This window comes from Chamaea fasciata, unplaced genomic scaffold (genome assembly GCF_029207755.1).
Source record: "Chamaea fasciata isolate MVZ Bird 193981 ecotype frontalis unplaced genomic scaffold, bChaFas1.0.hap1 SCAF_1, whole genome shotgun sequence".
NCBI lineage: Eukaryota > Metazoa > Chordata > Aves > Passeriformes > Sylviidae > Chamaea > Chamaea fasciata.
This window is the reverse complement of record NW_027094086.1, coordinates 103,765,635-103,787,761: the sequence shown is the minus strand read 5'-3', so window position 1 is coordinate 103,787,761 and position 22,127 is coordinate 103,765,635. Positions and strand designations below refer to the sequence as shown.

Genomic DNA, 22,127 nt, shown 5'->3' with positions numbered 1-22,127 from the left:
TCCATAAATGCTGTTAAACCCAGAAGCGTTATTTTGACCTTTATGAAATGTTGCCACTGTGGGTTTGCCAAAGTTTCCTTCTGAAGGTTGAGCTTTCAATAAGATGTTTGGGCTGTGAGAGGTGATCCTCCAACTGCCCTCAGCATCATTCAGGTGGCTTTGGAAGTTTAAATCTGTTTCAAGCCAAAAGCAGCAAGTTTCTAGCAGAAAGAGGAACAACTTCCATATGTCTCAAACATCCTGCAGAGAAATGAGGGGCATTCTTTGACCTCTTTGTCTCCCTGTTTTCCTTCCTCGGTGGATGGCAGCTCCTCTTTAGGCTACAACAACCTGGAAATCAAAGTCTTTAATTATTTTGCCTTCTGTTCAGAAAGGGGGAGAACTAAAGGAAGAAAATAAGCTTGAAAACTCTCAACAGCCCATGCAATTACAACATCCAGCACAAACCCGGATCAGCCCATGCCAACTTTCCAAACACTGAACAGTTGAGAAAGAACTTGGATTTGGCCACAAGGATGGGCTGTGAACACCGAGCTTGGAAGAAAACCCCCCTGATTTGTACTGCACTAAGTGGTCAGATAAATAGGTAAGTGTATAGATATACAGTTGTATATAATGTATGACTACTCACCTCCTCCTGCAGCTCTGGCACTAAATGGAGGAGTTCCTGAGCTCAGCTCCCACAGCTGTGCTCACTGCTGCTATCTGGGACTGCCCTGAGAGCAGGGCACAGCCTGCAGCTGACTGCCGGGTGGCAGCAGGATCCCACTGGAGCTCTCTCCAGACAGCTTGTGTCAGTCCTGGTGGGTGCAGAGCTTAGAGAGGCTGTGGCTTTCTCCCCATGGGGTACTGCTGCTCCCTGGTCAAGCTGGCAGAGCTACAGTGCCCTTCCTGCATGCACTTCTGCATGATGTGCCATAGCCTGTTTTCCTGCCCTGGATACTGGCACACCCCAGGAGCTTCTTACAGGGCTGGGGGGATGGACACTAGGCCACCACTGCTCCCGAAACATCCAAGTCCCATCAGCCACTGTCATGCCAGCTGCAGGCTCCTGGCAGCTCCCTCAGCTTCCCCTGGGGATCCCCTGTTCAGGAAACCAGACCTGCTCACCTCAGCAGCCATCTGAAAAACCAGGCCTGTTATGCTTTCCAGGAAATCCAGGACAGTTATTTAATATTTAGCTCCAAGTCTCCCAGGAGAGCAGCCTCGTCAGCAGTGACACCACCACTCCTCTCCCTTTGGCGCTTCTCTACGCCTGCACAGACTCAAGGTGGCCAATCCCACCAGGCTGCGCAGTTCACAGCACGGCTACGATTTTCCTTGGGAGCAGCCCACTGCCAGTTTGGCTCTGATATGGGATGAATGGTCTGGCTCCAGGAAGAGGCAAGCATCCAGGGCTGGTCTGCTTCTGCTGCTTGCTGCTACAAACTCCTTCTTCCGGGCTGAGAATGCTGAGGCTGCTCTGTGCTCTGCCAGGGCTCTGCTGCGGCTCAGCGCTGGTGTGGCTGGCCCCGCTCTCACCTCATGTTTACTTTGACAGCTTTGCATCAGATGGGCCCTTTCAGAGCACACAGATTGATCTTGCTGCTTTTTCATTTGAGTAAGACTCTCATCCAAGCAAAGAGATTGATAGGAGTTGTACAAATCCAATGGTTGAGAGCTGAAACCCTCCAGAGGTACAGTTGAAAGCCTGCATCTCCACATGATATTCTGTTGGTCCCACTCTTTATTCATGTCTATTTGGAAGTGCAAATGTGCTTTCTTCCTTGTCTAGGAGGACCATGACTAGGCAAAAACCATCCAGTGGGCTGTATTTCAAAAGCAGTGCAGTCTGGAGTTTAGGAATGAAAGACACCCTTCTCCAATCCCAAACCATATCAAAAACCCCCATAAATGGGACTTTGCATCTTTAAGAAACAAGTGACAATTAAAAAGGGGATATAGAGCTTAATCACAGGGTGAGAAGGAAGGCTATCTTCCAACTGAATTGAGGTTTTAAATAGTTTTTATTCTGAGAGCCACCCATTGCTGGCACTGGAAAAAGCAGTTCCGTCGCGTAGCCTGTCCTCCCTCAGCTGTCTTGCTGCAATGATCAGATGGGTGATGCTGCAGAGAGGCTTCGCTGAGAGTAAAAATGGATGCTGTCCAAAGGAAAAGAAAACAAATGAACCACAACTTTTCAAACTATTTTCCTCATGGTCTCAAGCCCTATTCCTTGCGATACCAGAAAGATGCAGAAATAGGTCTGAAGGAACTATCTGCACCTCCAGCTTCAGGTACCTCACTATCACATGTCCAGTACCTGGAATACTTGGCCCATAATTCTATTAATCCATTTATCAAGGTGTCTCTAGCTTGATGCAATATTTGCCCTGCCAAGACTCTGGGAATACTGCTTGCAGTCCAGGAGTTTTCTGCTTTCAGGAAACACAAAATATTGACTTAGGGGATCCTCTTTCTTGTAGGCATGGGCTATTTTAGTTGTCAAAAGAGATGAGGAGCATAAGGTGCTCTTCAAGAAACTGGAGGACAGCTAAGAAATGTTCATCCCAATAGGATCTGGGTCCATGTATTCATCTGAAGACCACTGAGGTTTTCAGCACCAAGAGCAAGGAGACAAGGGGTGGAGCATTGATGGACTCAGCTCTGGCTTGCAGGGAGAGCAGTGTCAACCTTTGCATCTCCTGCACCTCCTATGCTGGCTGGCACCTTCACAGCAGGGACAGGCAAGTGGCGCATTCTGCAGTTCCCAATCTGTCACAAAACCTGGCAGCAATCCTGCAGCAGATCTCATCTACTCAACTGTGCCAGGCAGCAAAAAGGGCTGTGACAAGTCCCGCTCAGCTGTCCCTGTTTTGGTGTCAGAAACCTCTGAGAGTGGGGTAGGAGGGACAAGCTGAGGCCCTTCTAATACTCCAAGGGAGCCCCCCAACAACCCCTTCCTGCCCACAGCCAAGTTTTGGACCCCTTGGCTGGAACGGCTTCATTGGTTTCCTTCACCACAGCACCATTTCAGGCCTCCATACCTGGGATTATCCTACTGCAGTTCTTTTGCCACCAGAGAAAACTGAACATGCTACCAAAACACAGAACAGGGCCACAGAAATGATCAAAGGATAGAACACTTCTCCTGTGAGGAAAGGCTGCAACACTTGGGGTTGTTCAGCCTGGTGAAGGCCCTGGGGAGGCCTTACTGGCTTCAAGGGGGTTCTAAGAAAGATGGGGAAGCATTTTCTATCAGGGCCTATGAAAAAGGAGAAATGCTCTCAAATCAAAAGAGGGTCCATTCAGATTAAGTCTGAGGAAGAAACTGTTTATGAGGAGAGTAGGGACACACTGGAACAGGTTATCCAGAGAGGTCCTACGTGCCTAATCCCTGGAACCATTCAAGGCCAGGTCAGACAGGGCTCTGAGCAACCTAATATACTTCCTGATATCCCTGCTCATAGTGGGGAAGCTGGACTACATGACTTTTAAAGGTGTCTTCCAACCCAAACTGTTATATGATTCTACTCAGTTTTCTCTTGAAAACCACCCAGACTGGGCATTAATAGGAGAGGAAGTTCATCTGATGCCCTTGAGTTAGCTGACGAGAAAAACCGATCCATTGGACAGCTGTTTCACTTGCAGCTGCCTCATACTGTACCTGCAGAAGCTGCTCAGCAGACCATCGAGTGTCCTCATCGAACTGCAAGCAGCAGTTCAGAAAGTCCTGGAACACAGCAGACAGCTGCTCAGCGTTCTCCAGCTTCGGTATCCCTCTCTTAGCTATGAGATTCAGGGCCTAGAGAAAAAGGAAGCACAAGACTCCACCTGTTTCTTTCATATCCTAACTGCTCATATAGACCCCATTTTTTAAGCTCCAGCCTCTAGTGCCAGTTTCTGCCCCAGTGGAGGGTTAGACATGATTTTTTTCTGTACCAATAAAAAGACCTCACAAAATAGCAGCCATAGCTATTCCAACATGCAAATGATCTTGCCTTGACAGTTGATTTCATGGGCTGGCCAAGTTAGTAGGAACTACATCAGCCAAAAGCATATTTTGCTGCTCTGAGGATTGACTTTACAGGATTTGCAGGCTCTTTTAAAGAGTGAATTTGGTCTAACCACAATTTCCATGCACTGTTACATACAATTCATCTCTGCAGTACTCACTGGTCTCTAAAGCACAGCTCCCATAAAAAGAAAAAGAGTGTCAAATTTTTTGCTCTCTTCCTAATAAAAATGGGAACCAGATGTCAAAAAGGAAATCCCTCAACTTGCTAAAGGACCTGAAACATTTGGAACCTCAGTTCAACACAGACACATGTAGTTACATCCACAAATATTTTGACGAAAATGGCTGGTCAGGCAGACAGGAGCCATCTGCAATTATTTTATCAGACTCCAAATTCTGAATCAGCTTCACTTCCACGGTCAAAGAAGAACCTTTAATGGTCTAATCAGAAAAAGGAACGTAACTCTCGAGGTAATATCCCCATGTTAACTCTCTGCTAATATTGATACTCAAGTGAATGCATTAGTGAAGCTAATCCTAGTGCTAAAACATACTTTTAGAAAAGGATTTGGTAATGAATAATTAAGGCATTCCTAGAACCAGAGGCACTTCCTGAAAGGCTCAGGTAAGCAACTGGCACTGTTGCAAGACTGAAAAGGGTTCTGTGTCTGCAGACACAGTTGAAATGCTTTTCATACAAATTCCCCAGTTTGAGAAACTTGCCACTGAACATTTCTTGTCATTCTAGGACACAGCTCAAAAAGAGTTCAAAAAGTTCAAAGAGTTGAAAAGAGAAATTTGAAGGCCAAAATGGGACATTTTTTAACAGGAACGTGTCACTCCTCTTCTGAGGTTCTCCCGTTGATGCAGCCAAACCTAGACCAGATGCTAATGTGCTCCAAGGACAGTTTTTGGTAGATGGGCCTTGGTTTAACTAGTCCAAGCTGTTGTGAATGGGATTTTGTCTTATGGGAGACAGATTAGAGAGACAGTGTCATCTGCTAGTATTTGCACCTTACCTTGAGAGGCATTTCTTCGGAGTAAGGTGGTTCTCCTTGCAGCATTTCTATTACCACAATGCCGAGGGACCAAATATCTACTTTGGTCCCATATGCATCCTTATTAATGAATTCCGGTGCCATCCAGTGAGCTGTCCCAACCAGTGAACTCAGCTTGCTCTGCTCAGAAGTCATCTGAGCACAGAGGCCAAAATCGGCTGAGGAAGAAACCCAGTGCTGTTAAAGCCAGATTGAATTAAGAAACCAAGTTAAAGAATTTCCCACTCCAAATCTGAGAATGTGGTGTTGAATCTAGCTGGAAAAGTGGCCATGCTCTGTTTCCTCAGGGCTGCAACTGAGGAAATTTGGAATCGGTCACTTACAGAAACTTACATATTTCATTCAGTGGCTTTTATTCACTTGAAGTTTAAGACTGTAACTCCCACCCTCTGGAAGGATCACACACAAACCAAAGCCACAAAGACACCTAGCTTCTCTCAAGACTTCTCTGCACAGGGCAGAGGCACTCCTAGCTTGCAGCAGTGGACCGTGCATTCCCACAGGCACTGCTCTTGGGGAACTGGTGGTCAGTCTTAAGCAGCCCCACACCCCACATCCCAGGAATGCTGTGCCTGACCAAGAATACCTACCCAGTTTGACAGATCCATCCATTCCAAGAAGAATGTTGTCACTTTTTACATCTCTATGAATCACGAGTTTGGAGTGAAGGGAATTTAGTGCTTTCAGGCACTGAAAGATAAGAAGCAAATAGGAGGGTAAAAATTAATGACCTGATTTCATCACCAAGAAAGGAAATGGCTCTAAAGGACCTCAGTTCTAGCTGAAAGGTGAGTAGTGGCAGAACATGGTGTTGTCAAGAGGAAGAGTCTTCTGCTTCATCAGTAGTAGAACAATATCTTTCTAGGTGAAGACATACTACCTCTTGAAAGAGAAATGGCAAGACTGTCCCCTGCAAACACAGACAGAATGACTGCTACTGCAGGGCATGGGCTCTCTCTATCCAAGTGACAAACAATCATTTGCTGTCAGTTAAAAATTCTGCTACCAGCATGTTGCTTTTACAGGCAAGGAATGCAATACAGACAGGCAATACAAGACAGGCTCCAGGCAAATGTTCAAAGAGGCAAAGTAAATAATTTTTTTAAAAAAGAGAGTTGTACTGGTGGGCCCTCCACCTAAGACACTCTTGCTTCCCCATACCATCAAATCAACACAGAAACAAAGTTCTGAACATGAAATCACTCCTGTTCTTACCATCTGTCTAGAGGTACCAGGCTGCCCAAATAATCAGAAGCACCAGTGGCATCCCTTACCTCTCGGCAGATGGCTGCTATCTCTCCTTCAGCCATTTGGACTTCTTCAATGACACAGCTTAAAGGTCCTCCATCCATGTATTCCATAATTATCCAGAGTTTATCCCCAACAAGGTAGCTGAAAGAAGGAAACAAGGGCATGGAGATGAATGTGCTTAGCTAAATTACCTTATGAAAAACACTAGTTTATTTCTATTTCCAGGGCACATGTAAATGAACATGGAATAAAAGGAAGAAGCATTCCTCCTAGGTTATACAGTACTTGGAATTTGGGCAGTCTAATGAGAACGGCCCATTCATGAAAACTGAGATGTCTTAGATGGCAAGAAAGTGAAAAATGCAGGGAAATAATTTCTATGATGAGTTACCAGCACTTATCATAAAATACAGAAAATACAGTTGACTTAAAAAAAGAAAAACCCAAACCAACCCCAAACCAACAAAACCACATGGAGGTAGTGAACTTAAGGACTGGTGTTTTAGTCAGATAGGGCTGGCCCAGGTTTTTCAAAACAGGCTTCCAACAATGCATGCCAGAAAAGACTAATGCAAACAAAATTCACACTCCTCCCATATATTGTATTCAAATAGATAAATAAAAGTAAAAAGCTCAATTCTCCAGCAGTATCTGTAGAGTTGTTTTTTTATAACCTTTGTCTTGCAGAACATAAATGAACATTCATGCAATTACACAGAACTACTTACCTGTCTAAATAGTTAACAATATTGGGGTGCTTATTGTCCCTTAAAACTAGGAGTTCATTGACAATTAGTTCCTTTTGGGACTGTTTGTGGAGACTCACTTGCTTCACAGCCACCTAAAATGACATTGAAAACCATTAACCTGAGAAATCTGTTGCACTTGATCAGAATGAACATGGAGTGAACTCCCCTGGAATGAGATCAGAATGAACACGGAGTGAGCATTTCTGGAGTAACAGAGCCCAGCTATGCCAAACTTCCTTGTGATTACACATCACAGTTTAGTCATTGATAATACAACAGCCCATGTCTCTGCCAGCTCAGGTGCTAGTTAGGACACATGGCCATAAACAACTTTTTTGCCTTGTCAACTTGGTTAAAATGGTCTTTCTAGGCTATCAGTCCTAGAGCTCTAACAACACCCTGTGTCTAAATTCTTTTCCAATGGCCTTAGTTTATCACCACTATAATCATTCACACATGGTTTGCAAGCATAAAGCAGTTTTGTTCCTGTGAAAATAATACAAAATATCTAGGAATCCTTTAGGAGTTCTATGGAGTTTGAAAAATTTTTCAAAGGCAACTGTTGCTCTTCTTGATGGCAAAACAAAGCAAACACAAACAGACATTATGGAAAAAATGCCATCCTAAAAGGATCATTAAGGTTATCCCCCAAAAAACAGAATCCTACTACTTCCTAACTTGTCGAATTTTGATTTTACAACTCTAAAGAACATTCTTGAGCAGTTTAGATTTGCAGCTGTTTCCTGGCTTTAAAAATAAGTAATCCACTCAGTGGCATTTGACGGCTATGCCCTAAGTCCCTTGTAGACTTCTGTCTAAGCACAGTTACAAAGCATGGTACTCCAAGGGGATTAGAAGCTACCAGGAAGAATCAGATGTATTTGCTGTTAGACAGATAGGAGCTTTCAGAAATCTTAAACTGTAACCCCAAAGAGCTGTCCAAACTGGATTGGGCTGGATGATGCTAGTCTGTGATTTGTAGGAGCAGCCTTCACAGGAGAGATCTCCTGGAAACCCAAAGCTCCAGCCACAGCTCACATCAGAGGGAAAGGCACTCAAGAGCTGCAAAATCTGGGATTACTGGCACTTACCACTCCTCCTGTGGCAGTATTGGTCGCTGTATAGACTGTTCCGAAACCCCTGGAAACAAAACAGCACGAAAGAAAGGAGAAACTGTTGAGTTCCGGCAAGTGAAAGCCAGCCCAGACAGGAGGTCTCTGCTGCCTGAAGTGTTTATAAAACACCTGGCATCACCTACTCTTCAGCCAAGAGCACAGCAGCCCACCAGCTCTCTGCCATGTAGGGTATCCAAAAGAAAATTTAGGTGCAACAAGAAGGTCTAGTACAAATCTCAGATGCACACATTGGATTTATTTTAGTTCCAAACCTTTGAGGGGCCTGGGGTGGGGCATGGAGCAGGTCTACAAAAACTGGAAAGTAGTATCTTTCATTCTTTTTCCATTTTACATTGCTGAATCCTCAAGAATTCTTATTGGTCTGCTCTCAGATCTCTTATTTGAATCCATCTAGGGTCCTATTATTCTGAGGGGAAAAAAATTGATTTCTCCTAAGAAAATAAGTAAAGATGTGCCAGGAACTAGAGGGACAGGAGATCTTCCAGGTCCTGCTCCTTGCTGAAGGCAAGACACCATATGAAGTTCTTTGACAACACCTTCTGATCACAGTTATAAATTCTGATCAGTACTGAGAGACAGAAGGATCTAAACCCCGTGTCTGAACATGTTTGGAGCTTGCCTGACTTCACACTTGATCTTACACCAGCAAAATAACTGGCCTGTGGTTCTGGAGAAGGAACTGTGGTTTGACTTACCCTTTGGCAATTTTTTCCAGTCCAGCATATTTTGTCACAGGGTTTCCCACACTCACAATGCCCCCTGAAAGGAACAAAATGAAAGATCACTTCAAAATGAAGATATAACCATTCAGTGGAACAGAAATGCAGCCCCACTCTCTGGGGCTGTGAGCTGTAGTCATTTGGGTAACAATAACAACAACAACAACAACAAGACAGGCAGCTCCACAGCATAGATGGCCTGCACAATGATTGGTTTTCTACAGTCCTTTGAAGAGTTACCTTGACAGGACACCAGAAAAAGGGAGAAACATCCAGAGGAGACAGATAGAGGGAAACAACAGGTACCAAGGCAAGTGTTTGTTGTCTATGAATGTTAATACAGCTCTATCAGACAAGAACTGCAGAAGACCTACTTAGTTTCCCTAGACTCTCCTCGTTTATCCGGTTTTCCTCCTGCCTGGTGCTGCTACACAAACCGCTGGTTCTGGAGTTTTCAGGTGTGGGAATGTCTTTTTCAGAGGATCCTGATAAAGCGTCAGCTACTTTTCCAGAGGATGCATGGATCTGTGACAAGAAATCAGTTTGTGTCAGAATGGTGGCTGGCACAGATACTTCTCACTAGTATTTCAGGCTTTAGGAAGTGTCCATGAGGAACCGTGTTTCAGCCCTTCAGAGGCCAACCTTCTCTTGACAAGTGAGGACTATATAGGCTCTCCTCATCAAATTTTGGTCACATTAAAGTTACAGGTGCAGTCTAAGCTGCTCATTTAGCTACTTAGTCCGTGGAGAGAGGCAGGAACCTCCTGTGCCTTTGGACTGTTGGCTCTGCTGATGACCGGGAGCCTGCACAGATACAAAGTAGCTTCTACACAAGTAGCATTTAAAGACACAATGCTACCTCTTATCCAATGCTAACATAAAAGTCATGGTCCCTAGCAGAATGCCAGGAAAATGATGACTAAACTTGAAAGTTCAGAGCTGATTTTCCAGGTGTCAGTGGCTGGGAGTGGAGGAAGCACTTTGTCACAGCAGAATTTTCAGCCATGAATGACCCATGCTGCCTGATTAAAAACAGACAGGTCTGAATTATAACAAACACAATGCTAATCAAAGCTGGCCCTTACTGATTCTGGATGCTCAGGTTCTGGTCCTAAACCAGGTGGAGCTTGGTTGTCTTCCTCTTTATCATCATCTTCTTTAGAAACAAAGGGAGCCCAAGCACCTTCTGATTCTGGTGTTTTGGTCTGTGGACAGACAGCAGTGTGAGTGATAAGGCGTTACACATGATTAACAATCTTATTAATATGCATCAATCTATGCATCTTTCTCTTAAGGAGAATCATAAACTTGGATAGAAATGGGATTCTGAGTTGCTAAAACTAACTTTGAGTGGGCCAATTAGACAGCACTGCATATTGTTGTGAGCTATATATTCCACCATGCCAAAAAACAAACACCAAGCAACTTTCTGTCTGCAAAACCAGACTTCCATCTACTTAAAAGCTCCTCAAGAGAAAATGAAAAATTACAAAAAATAACAGTGGTTTTTTTGCTGATGCAAAGACACTGAAATGGACTTTCTTTCAGCCTACAAGGCTGGCTCCTATTATAGCAGGCAAAGTTCACAGCTTGCTCCATGATTCTGAAATGCTTGGAACACTAGAGGTTTCTTTGCCACTCACCAAAGCATGGGCTTTTCTGTATCCATGTGCAACTTCACCTGTAATGGGCAAGGGAAAATAAAACAGATGTTGTTAGAAGACTGCCTGCTGTGGGGAATCCCACAGAATGAGCCAACCCAAATAAAGAGCATTTTTCTTCCAGGATGTCCCTCCAGTAGCAATAATTCTTTTATATGGCAAGCAAGAAAACAGCCCAATATACTAGGCTATTCTTTTTCTCCAGCCAGTGTAAAGTCAGACCATCAAATCTTTTAATCATGAAATTTAGAAAATAAGTTGCTTTCCCTCAGTTCTGGCGATAACTGCAGAGTCTTTAGACTGACTCCTCAGAAACTCTGCCAGTCTGCATTTTGGAAATTGTCTTTGTTGAACCAGAAGCTGAGGAAATTACAGACCCCACTGCCACAGGCCAACCCGTGCAGGGAAAAGAACCCCTACACGGTTAATTACAAAAGCTGCCCACACCCCTTGGGAGAGCTACAGACATCCCCTTTTTGGCTGAAGCTGTTGACATGAGCTTTACCCAAGTCTTAGTATCTTAATGGCATTTTCATTTCAAAATCAACTCGGTTACTAACGGATGGCAAGAACAACACATGGATACAAAAGCCAGCTGAGATGCACCTAGGAAAAAACCTCTACTTACTTGCTAGGTGAGTCACCAGCCAGACTTTGTCTGGGCAAGAATATAAAGAATATGCCAGTGGAAAAAATTTACAACCAGCAGAAAAGATTTGCTTGAACATCTTAGTGATGTGGTGCAGCAGTTTCACAGACTGTGCACTGAAAAGGGAAAATATAAAACTCCTAAATCCAAGGGGCAGCCTGTCAGCTGAGAACCCTTGGATCAGGAGAGCCCTCTTGCAACAAGCACGTCAAAGAGGTGCTCTGGACTGCCAGGCTTCCCATGCACCACTGCAACGATCTGTTGGCAGTAACGATCTGTTGGCAGCAACGTTCTGTTGGCAGCAACGTTCTGTTGGCAGCAACGTTCTGTTGGCAGCAATATGGCGTGACACCTTTCTGCTGACATCTCAGTAGAAGCCGTTCTTGGTTGGTTTACAAATTCATGCATGGCAACTGAATCTTCTGAAAAGCTAATGAAAAAAAAAAAAAGCATTTCTGAAAGGATCCAAGAGTGTTGGAGGTTAGGTTTGTTCCTTCTTTCTCTAAAGAATTTTTTCCCCATAAGTTACCAAGGAGACCAAGTGTTGGATACTTGAGAGTACTTAACCGAAACAAAGAGGTGGACAAAAGTGGAAGAGGGAGGTAACGCAGGTAAAAGACAAAGCTTGAGGCAGCTGCGGGCTTTTCTTTTTTCCGGCATTCGGGGAGGGAGAGAACGGCTGTTGCTGGCTGGAAGAGTTTCACTGTGGCCAAAGGGATCCAGTCCTAGGAAATCTACTATCACCGGGTCGGCCTGAATCCTGAGTTTTCTCTGCCATCCGTGGGAGCTGGGCCAGGCTTCGCCGCGCCTTTGGCTTCTTCGGCGCTGCTCCTCTTGCTACAGTGTGACCCTGCACACCCTGCGCTGCCGGGACATCCTGCCCCTGCCTGCCGGGACACCCTGCCATCCCAGCTACCAGCCCGGGACTTTTCCACTGTTTCAGCTTAGTGCTCTGAAGATCCTGCAGGGACACCGAAACCAAACAGCCCTGGGTTTTGTGAAACAAAGCCCTCAAGGTTCTTGGTACTGTTTTCGTTTGTTATTAATGCCGTAGTTGTTTGGTGGGGGTTTTTTTGTGTTTGTTTGCTTTGTAATACATACTAGTAAAGAACTGCTATTCCTATTTCCCAAATCTTTGCCAAAGAGCCTCTGATTGTAATTTTACCTGGCAGATACCTGTCTTCCCAAACCAAGACAAAGAGTACAACACACCAAACAATTATGCTCTCTACACCAATCTGAACACTGAGAAGAAAGAAGGACATGAAGGAACAAAAGTAAACATAACTTTTGGTCACTAATGCTTCCAAGAATAGGAATGCTTCTCCCATTTTTGTTAGTTCTGAAAACAAGCAACAAAGGAAAGTCACCATTTCAGTGATATTTAGGGGCCAGAAGGAGAAACAAAATTTATTTCAGGAGTATTCCACAAGGTGGAATGGTGTCAATTTACTTCTTGCCCACTTTGATGTTGAACTTTGCTCTGACTGCCTATGGAGCCTTTTTGGCAGCAAGATGTACCCCCTGACATAAAGCCCCCACATTTCTGATTGCTAACTCATTCTTTTTTAACATTTGAGAACACCCAGGACTGCAAGATTCTGCTACAGTTTTGTTCTGTTGGAGCTCTGTAGCAGCCTGGCCCACTGCCCCTGGAATGCCCTGCAAATGTCAAGCCCAAAGAAAGCAGGTTTAGAATAGCTAAAAGTTGCAGCCTCACAGATCATTGCCAAGACCCCATGCTACCTTGTAAGATGACTTGCAGATATTTTGGCCATCTGCTTCATACCCAGACTGGCTGGAGAGCCACAGAAATGGAATCCATTAGGTGATTCCTACTTAACAGGCATTGGAGTTCAAAGAGTGAGGATTCTTTTAAACCTGCCTGTAGTACACAGGGATAAAAGCAGTGGAGTCACTTGCCCTTTATCCTGAAAATTCAGTGGATTAAAAGAGCAGAATTCCAGTGCTGTTGAAGCACTTTGAGTGGATGTTCCACAGTGGATATTTGTGATTAATTGTACCATTGTGAATTATTGTGCTCTTTGAAATAACTGTACTATTTTGAAGGTGGCTGTGATTTTGAGTCATGTGTCTTACTCTACTGCTGTGAAGTGTGAGTGGAAAATGTCGGAACAGGGAGTGAGCTCAGTTTTGTAAAAACAAGGATTGAGAATCACAAAGGATTCCTGCTCTGGGCTCTCCCTGAATTGTTTTTCCTTAAGAATCATTTGCAAAGGACTTTGAGGATCTTTTGATTTGTTTTGTTTTGTTGGGGGGGAGAGTTTTGTTGTCTTTTTTATTTGTTTTTCACAGGAAAGAGGACCTGGTCTTCCAGGTTTCTTAGCATTTCAAGACTGACAGGTGAACTAGTAACTACTAGCTACATTTACAACACTTGGGTCTTGACTGTATTTCAGTTCTGCCCTTTATATTCTGCTTTCCCAGACAATCCCTACAGATTCACTCAGGACTGCCAGACAGCACCAATAAAGATTATTGGACAGTTTCTGTGACTGCAGTTCAGTGACATGTAGAGCAAACCCTGCATGTAATTTGTAAACCACCTGGGGATCCTTTGAGTTGAAAAGCAGGGTGTGAATTGAAAATATTTATTTTTATGATTATTACTGCAAACAGACTGGACATGCATCCATTGTAACATTCACGCTGTCAACACCTAGACCAGCAGTTATTTTAATTTTTTAATATTGCCCCTTTACTTTTCAAAGTGTAGAAGACTTCGCATATTTTCAGGAAGCTTGTTTTTATTAAAGACTGCATCAAATTACACCAAATACCCACCCAGTCTGCCAATCTCCAACATTCATGCTAGTGGAAGTTGTAAAAAACCCAGGCACCTGTAACAAACAGATATGCTCTTGTTTCAGTTCCTAACACAATTAAATTTTACAGGAGCAGCAATGAATTTAGACTTCACGCACCTGTATGCTTGTGTAAAACTTGTCCATGAACAAAACTAGGATCTTGAATTCTTATCTTTTCAGAACTGTCTCAGATGTTCTAAATCTGCTGACAATCTGACTAGGAATAATAAAAACAAAAATACAGCCCTACCATGTCAGACCAAAGAACTATGTGTTCTATATCAAGCTCTGAATAATATCTCAGTCACTGCCCAAAACCATATACTAGTAAAAAGCTAAAGAGGCTAAAAATGATCAAGAAGAAAGTGAGCTGTGGTCATATTAGAGGTCCAGTTAGTCAGGATATTAAATAGGCAGGTATATGCATATGCTGTGATACCAGATTTTGGTTTGAGAGCTGCCACTAAGATTCCAAACCCTGCTCCAGCCCACTAGACAGAGATGTAAGTAGAGACTCAGCTTGATGTTGGACCTAATTATCAACAAAGCAATGGCATCAATGATCAAAAGAGATCAAATCCTCAAAGAGTGGAACTGGAGCTCATAGCCATTTCTTTAAAGGATTAGCTGAGTGTGACCTGAGGCTTGGCTGGGCCCTTGGCTAAGTTTAGTCAGAAAACTTTCCTGTCAATGGTGCAAACTAAAATGAGCAAGATAAGCAAATGAAAAAGCCCCAAAGAAAGAAGCTGTGGAGTCAGAAAGAGTCATGTAAACATTCCTGAGTAATGACAACCAAAAAAGAAACAAATTCCTCAGAGAAATGCAGAGGGTCAGAAGATGGACACCTGGATCAAGGACTGACCCACTCCAACAGATGGTGGGAAGTACCTCATAGCTGCACTGGGATAGGGAGCACATTAATGCTCAGCTCAGCAGCAGGTTACTCCCAGCCACCCACTCTGTGCCTTAGCCAGCAGGAAGGATCATTGTCTTAAACACAGCCATAAACTGTGTATACTCCTGCCTTCCAGCGACTACATGTGGTTAAGGATACAAATCAAAAGTGACCTGAAGAGCTGAGGTTTTTAAACACAAAGTGTTCCTGCTCTCACACCTTTTCTGCCTTGCAACACACACACCCAGCTCGTTCCCGTTTATCTTACAGAACCCAGCTAATAGCCTCATTAAGTTCCTTGCTGATTCCAAGTAACGTTTCTGCTGCAATGACTCCAGTTAGCACCATGCAACAGATTTGAAACAGGGCACAAAGAGCTTGACTTTTACTGTAAAAAAAAAAAAAAAAAAAAAAAAAAAAGCGCACTATTCTCAAACGAGCAAAGGATTTTTTAATTTTTTTTATTGGGGGATGGCAAGGGGGATAGGTGGGGGGGGGGGGGGGTGTGGGAGGGCGAGTGGGCAGGGAATGTGACCCTTTCATTGCGGAAGGGAATAAAAAAAAGTTGTAATATGTGAGACCCCCAACAGTGCCATTACTTGGACTCACTTCCAGGACACAGGCTGCAGCCTTGGATATGTTTCAGTCCAAACGGTTTACATTGTCAAAGCCAGACTTCTGCCCTAGTTCCTTGTCCAGGCTTCTCTGCACTGAACCGATATCCCAGCTACAAGCACTGCCAACGAGGCAGTCCGAGTACCAAAGCTTTACCACCAGCCCGCACAGACCTATCGCGGCCCCCACCTCAGCATTAGCCAGGATACAGTATTCGTCATCATTCGCCTCCAACAAAAGACTAAAAATTCTCCGTTTGCCGGATGCTCCCCGTCCACCGCCTTCCCTCGAGGCTTCAGCACAGCGGACAGCGGCGGCCGGCGCGGGGGTCCCAGTGGGGTCCTGATGCCCGGCCGGGCCAGGGCCGAGCTGGCGGAGCCTGTTAGCAAACTGCAGCCTGATACCCCACTTCTCCCTTGTGTCTGGAAAGAACCCTCTCCTTTCCCAAGCAGTTCTGTTCCTCAGTGCTCACTGCTTCTTTTGTGCCCTTACAACGAGATCCAGAATAATTGCAAAGCTGACTTAAAAAGCTGTGAACGGGAATTTACCTCCGTAATTGTTCAATTCTTTGTTGTTGTCTCCGTGTCTCTACCTGTATTTTTTTCCTTGATTTTTCATGCAGGGAAATTAGTTTCAGCACAAAGTAGCAAGTTAAGTTAAAAATGCCTCACTCTCCAGTGATGTTGCTTGATCAGGAAGGAGCTTCCACAAGAACTAGAAGAAGGGACTGGAAATAAAAAGCTTTAGCCTTTCTTACAGAACAACCTTCTCTCCACATTTTCTCCATTTTCTGTGTGTAGAAGGTTTTACTTAAATATTCATTTGCAAATAGAGAATACTTAAAATTGAAGGAGTAAAAGTATTTGTGATGTACAGCATTGTAAGACTGAAATACAGCCACAGAATTTTAAGAACTGCAAGGCACTTTGATGGCCCAACATGAAGCCAAATTAGACACAGGCACTGTATTTGCATCTTTATCTGTATGATCTAGTGTGTGGTTTTTATTTCCTCCTGGCATCACCAGTAGGCTTGAAGTATAGGATTTCCACACAGTCCCTTCAGGTATCTACAGATCCTTCCTATGCAGGTCCTGCTCAAACAGCCAAAGAACAACATAAAATTTGTTCCCAAGCTGGACCATCTCAGACTTCAAGCAGGTACATGACAAATACTCAGTTTTGATGAATCAGCAGTTAAAAGCTGCCTTACAATCATGAGGCCAATGTAACAGCAGGTTATACAACGCCAATACTATCACAGATGTTTGCCTCCATTCCTGGCTCATCCACCAAAACAATTGGCTCCTCCCATAGATGCCAGGTGAGGTGAGGCTGGGGCTCCCTAACAGGAAGCAGGCAGGATTTTGAAGAAAGAACTGTTTTCAATAATAGTCAGAGAGTGGGAAAACCAAAAGAAAGGAGAAGATGTACTGCAGGGCACTTTCTTTTTGAAGTGTAAATGCCTAACACTTCCAAGCCTACATGTGACTGATTTTAGACACTCTCACTCACAATCCACCCGAGAATACTGACTGCAAATTGGTACCAGCTGCCACTCACAGAACGAGGTGAGAGAGCAATATGCTTTCTTATGGAAATAAACATAAGAATGGCTTTTCCACCTGTATTCACATACAGCCAAAGTGTTACTGAAGTCTGTTCAATTACAGAGGATCACTCCTACTGTACTGCTCTGGTAAGAGGCCCTGAAAAGGGAGAAGTGGAAACCACTGGAGCAACAGTCACATAAACTATAGTGTACAGTTCTGCAGGCATGCAGGGGAAAATTCAGACTTGCTTATGCTTCCAGTAGCTGTAAGCTGCATGGTGTTGAATCTGGATCAGGACAAATTGCAGAAGCCTTGCCAGGGTTTTCACACTGGCAGTTTCTCAACAGCTTTGTCACTGTTGGTACGCAAAGCAGTGAGCTTGGCTATGCCCATATGGGCTGGAACAGCAGCTCTGGATAGCAGGGAGGGAATTCTCAAGGCAATAATGCAACTTCTACATATTTTGCACATATATTCTACATATATTGCACATATTTGAGAAAAAGGATGTAAGCTAGCCAATGTAATTCTTTACGAATTTAATTTTTCAGGATAGCTTATCCCTTGATTTTGTTTGAAAGCAGAAGACTAAGAAGTAGCATTTCCTGGTGCTTTTACTCCTAAAAAAGCTAGAAGCAACACAGGAATGATGTGGCTTTTAAACATATAATATACAACAAACGACAAATACAAGCCTGTGCTTGGGGACAGAAATAGGAGGAAAATACTCTAGGTTGAGCCTTTAGAAAATATGAAAGTAAGAGCATCTTGGAAAAAATGCTAATTAGAAAACAAATATATCTCACAGTTCAAGGAGTCTAGTTCTGATTTGCTATAAATAGAAGGAATTCTTGATCTATAGCAGTGCATGTTTTGTTACTCAGCTTTAGTCAGTGGTAGAAGAGAGAGAATTAAGACTTCTACTCTTCTTTCATAACCCTTTTGAAAGGTTTCTCACGGAGAGAGCATCTAACTGAGCATCAAGGAGACCATATCCTAACTACACTTCTGAAAAATTATGTTTCAGTGGAAACCATTAGTTATCCTGACATGTTTTTCTTTCTGGAAAACAGCTGCTTCCAGAAGCTCCTGGGAATCCCAGGTAGGATGGGCCAAAATCATGGTTTCAATAAACCAATATAAGAGTGGGCTTCCCATGGCCCCACAAGCTCCCCTGCCCTTCAGTCCCATGCAGCAGTCTGAGATGAAAAAGCTGTGCCATGTTGTACCAGCTACACACAGCAGTGTTTGCAAAGAAGTATTTCCACCGATGTAATCTGGAACAGACCACAGCAAGCCAGATCAGTCTTAAACCCCTTGCCTCATGATCCTGGATAAAAAAAATACAGGTTGCTCTTTACAGGTGACAACCTGGAAGACCTGTGCTTTGACATGTCAGCTGAAAGCACAAGATAGATGTCCAAGGGGCAACAGCCTCCCCCTCCATCCAGAACCTGCTCCTGCTCTTAATCCTATCTGCTTCCTGCTTCTACCTTGGCTCAGAAAGTTCTCAGCTTTCTGCTGGGTCTATGCACAAACCAAACCAAAACCACTCTGCAAAGAGCTGGAAAGATTCCTGACCTGCACTATGGCATCAAGCCCCAACAATACTGCAACGGTTTCCAATGCCAGGGGCCAACGCAGCAGATGTTCCCTGCAGCATTCCCAGAATGGGGAACTGGGAGATCTCAACTTCCCAGGCCCTTCACTCCAATTTGCTCTCTGACACTGACATCTTGTGACCAACTGTGCATATGACAACTCACTCTGATGGAGATGGGACCTTCACTTCAAGGGGATGCTCATTCCATGTTACATCCCCTTCTTTTTTTCCTGTAGGATCAGTGGATCTCTTTGCAGGCCAAAGGATCAGAGTAAAGACAAATTAAGACCAGAGACAAATCCACTCAGGTGTTGAAGTGTAAACGGACAATCTTGGGAAATCTGTATTTCCATCTGTTTCCACTAACCCCCCAAAACCCCCAAATGAAACCAGTGTTTCCAGTGACTGGTGCACAGCACCATTAGCCCAACTGCTCCTCCACACATCCCTCACCAGCACCTTTGCTGAGATAAACACAGTTCCTCTTCTCCTCTACCACCTGCTTAAGATGCATCCTTCAATACTTGCTTCTCAGAGCAATGTTTAATTGTCCTTTACAGGAGGCAGGACATTCTGTCACCTGTACAAAAAGTGAAAAATGATAATTGAAAAAGTAAGGTATTCTAGCAGTCACTGTCAAGATTCTGTTACATCCACCCTGTTACATGAAAGCTGTAAGAACCCTGTAGGGTTGGCACTGGTAAGACTGGGTTTGCACACAGAAAACACTGGAATGTGACTGCTGAAAGTTCTGAAGTTTGTTCCATGTTCATTTACCAATAAACTCCACGGAAGTGTTCTATAGGTGTATATTTAATCTGAAGAAAAGAAAAAGTAGATATAAACTACAGTTTAGATATGAACTATACACTTACACAGCTGTATTGGATAGGTGGTCATCCAGATTTAGGATGTAACTTCACAGACATCTGAAGTAATCTCATTATCCATTGGTTCTTACAATGTAGAACTCTAAGGAGAATATAGTAAGGGTCAGCATTCAGTCCACTTACCTCAGTGAGTACATGTTTTCCTGCGTGTTCTCTGCTATTCTTGGCAGCAACTTACACATCGCTGAACTGCTCCACCTATACCAGTAAATTAGGCATGTCTGGGATATTCCCAGGCACTCAGTCCAACCAATGTGGAGGTGCTTGTGCCTATGCTAATAAATTCTCACATTCTCCAAGCAGGCTGGCTGCACAGAAACAACTTCCAAGAATGTGCCAGCTCCAGAAGAATGTTCAGAAGTCCTTGGAAGTGCTCTGCTTGGCACAGGCCAGCATTGTGCCAGCCAGCATCTCAATTCACTGAGAATAAGTAATCACATCCCTTTGCCAGGACCTTGGTTAACTTACTACCACAAATGCTGCCCAAATCCTCCCAGCAGGGAGGGTCCAAATACACTTGATATGCCAGAACGACAGGATCCTATCCAGAGGGATCCCCTTTCTTTGCCATGGTGGCTTCACCTGAAACACTGTGTCCAGCTTGGGAATCCTGCTCCTTTCTTGGAGCACAAAAAAGACATGGACCTGTCACAGCAACTCCAGAGGAAGGCAACAGGAATGAAGACAGGACTAAAACATCTCTCCTTTGAAGAAAGACTGAGAGAGTGGGCATTTCTCAGCCTGGAGAAGGCTCCAGGGTCACTTACTGCAGCCTTTTAACATATGAAGGGGTCTTGTAAGAAAGATCGAGAGAGAATTTTTACCAAGGCTGGTAGTGACAGAACAAGGGGTAACAGAGAACCAAGAACTAAGAAGCAGGTCCCTGAAAAAAAAAAAAGGCAAGAGAAAAGGCAAAAAAAAGAAGTCATCCAGACAGACACTCAAAACCATTGCAGCAAAACAAGAGAGCAACACAGGAATCAATAGTATTCATAGTACTGTGACTTCCCATATTTAATTAACTTACAAGAATTCAGTAGGATTGAAGTGGAACATTTACACATCAAACTTTCTATCATCTTTCTACAATGATGACTGAAAATTATTGAAAGGTATTTTAAAATAAGCATCATAGTACAGGAATCAACCACTGAGCAAAAAATGACAAGTTTTACAAGTGTATCTCTTGCTCTAAATTGTTTTTAGATTTAGGTGAAATGCAAATCAGGATGGATATTTTAAGCATTGTTTTGAGCTTCACTGAAGTAATCTACATGAGGATTATGTGCAAGGCAACTCAACATCATGTGAAAGTTCAGCTATTATGCAAACAAGACAACTGAGGTTGACAAAAAAACTACCAGAAAAATCATTCAAAACACTTGCGTGCCACTGTGCCATTTTAAATATTATATTTTTACCTCAAATTTACTCTTCGATTCTTGCTGTGAGTTTGTGGTTGTCCCAGCTGCCTGCCTGCGTTGACTCACAGCCTGTGAAAGGCCAAGTAGGTCCACATTTACTTTTGAGACGGCAATACATTTTAATAGCAGAAATTGCACCTATATAGCTTAGTCTGACATGCCTTACCATTTTCATGATTTTTGTGGAAGAACACTGGCTTTTTCCTTTTTTATATTTACTGCTGAATATGCCTCTTCTAAGACCAACAGCTGTACCCCACAGAATGTGCAGAGTAAGGTACAGGATTACTAGTGTCTGGGCTAACTTTTGAAGGAGAAAAGTACAGTGTGATATAAGGAGAGATTTACACAGTCAACAACTTAATGATGTTGGAGAACACAGGTGCAACCTGTGAAGACTTTAAGGTAGCCACTGGCAACTTAAACCAACGGGAAAAAAACTTGCTGAATATTCCTGAGGAGAAGCACATTTAAGAACTACAATCATCCGCTTGTTCCAGGTCTGCCAATAGTGATGCTAACACCTTATCAGGATATGAAAGCACAGCATCCACAAAATGTGATCCACTTTCAAATAACCAGTGTGCACTAATACCTGGATTTTTCTGCAGCAACAGCAGATGTTATCAGGTAGAAATGCCTTTTACCCAGAAAATACACCATAGGTGCTCTCTGAGGCCTCATGCTTTCCGGGCCCTCCGGAGTGTCTCGGGACAAGGGATTTGTATGGCAAATTTCTCACAATCAGACAAGCTGCAAGAGACCTGTGCCATTCACTTTTCTATGCACCTAACCCATAGATGACTCTATTCTAGGCTGTATTCCATCTGCCTTCTGCCCAGAGACCCTCCTGGCCAAGAGGAGAGTGTTTCTGTTATTAACTTACATAAGGAATGAGCACTCAACAAAAGGCAGCAGTACTCTTACCAGCAGTGCTTAGCCCAGAGGATTTTCAGTTCCATATGGCCAGTCTCATAGGTAACTAGCCCTTTAGAGAGCAGGAAGGAATCCCTTGGAAGAGCTGCACAGCTGGCACACTCTTCCAAGTGCCCAGGATACTTCACAATTTTCACAATTTCAAGGAGCTGGCACCCCAGCTG

General features: G+C 43.7%; 1 protein-coding gene across 3 annotated transcripts; it reads right to left on the bottom strand.

The window, feature by feature from the left end:
• Positions 1 to 246: 246 nt before the first annotated feature.
• LOC136294076 (serine/threonine-protein kinase PAK 3-like) lies at positions 247 to 14,112 on the bottom strand. 3 transcript variants are annotated; one of them, XR_010722303.1, is made up of 13 exons: positions 11,200 to 11,718; positions 10,554 to 10,591; positions 9,996 to 10,115; positions 9,285 to 9,435; positions 8,887 to 8,950; positions 8,147 to 8,195; positions 7,035 to 7,147; positions 6,330 to 6,447; positions 5,646 to 5,745; positions 5,017 to 5,213; positions 3,647 to 3,784; positions 1,111 to 2,141; positions 247 to 330 (listed from the first exon to the last, which is right to left on the bottom strand). XR_010722303.1 is itself a non-coding variant. In XM_066191529.1 (12 exons), the coding sequence occupies exons 1-12, from the start codon at positions 14,045 to 14,047 to the stop codon at positions 2,007 to 2,009; spliced, it is 1,245 nt and encodes a 414-aa protein (XP_066047626.1). In that variant the 5' UTR covers positions 14,048 to 14,112; the 3' UTR covers positions 707 to 2,006. The 3 variants fall into 3 exon arrangements, 2 of the variants coding, with proteins under 2 accessions (XP_066047626.1, XP_066047614.1); XM_066191529.1 differs by lacking the exons at positions 247 to 330; positions 11,200 to 11,718 and adding an exon at positions 14,026 to 14,112 and having other exon boundaries at positions 707 to 2,141; XM_066191517.1 differs by lacking the exon at positions 247 to 330 and having other exon boundaries at positions 707 to 2,141.
• Between the last annotated feature and the right edge of the window lie 8,015 nt (positions 14,113 to 22,127).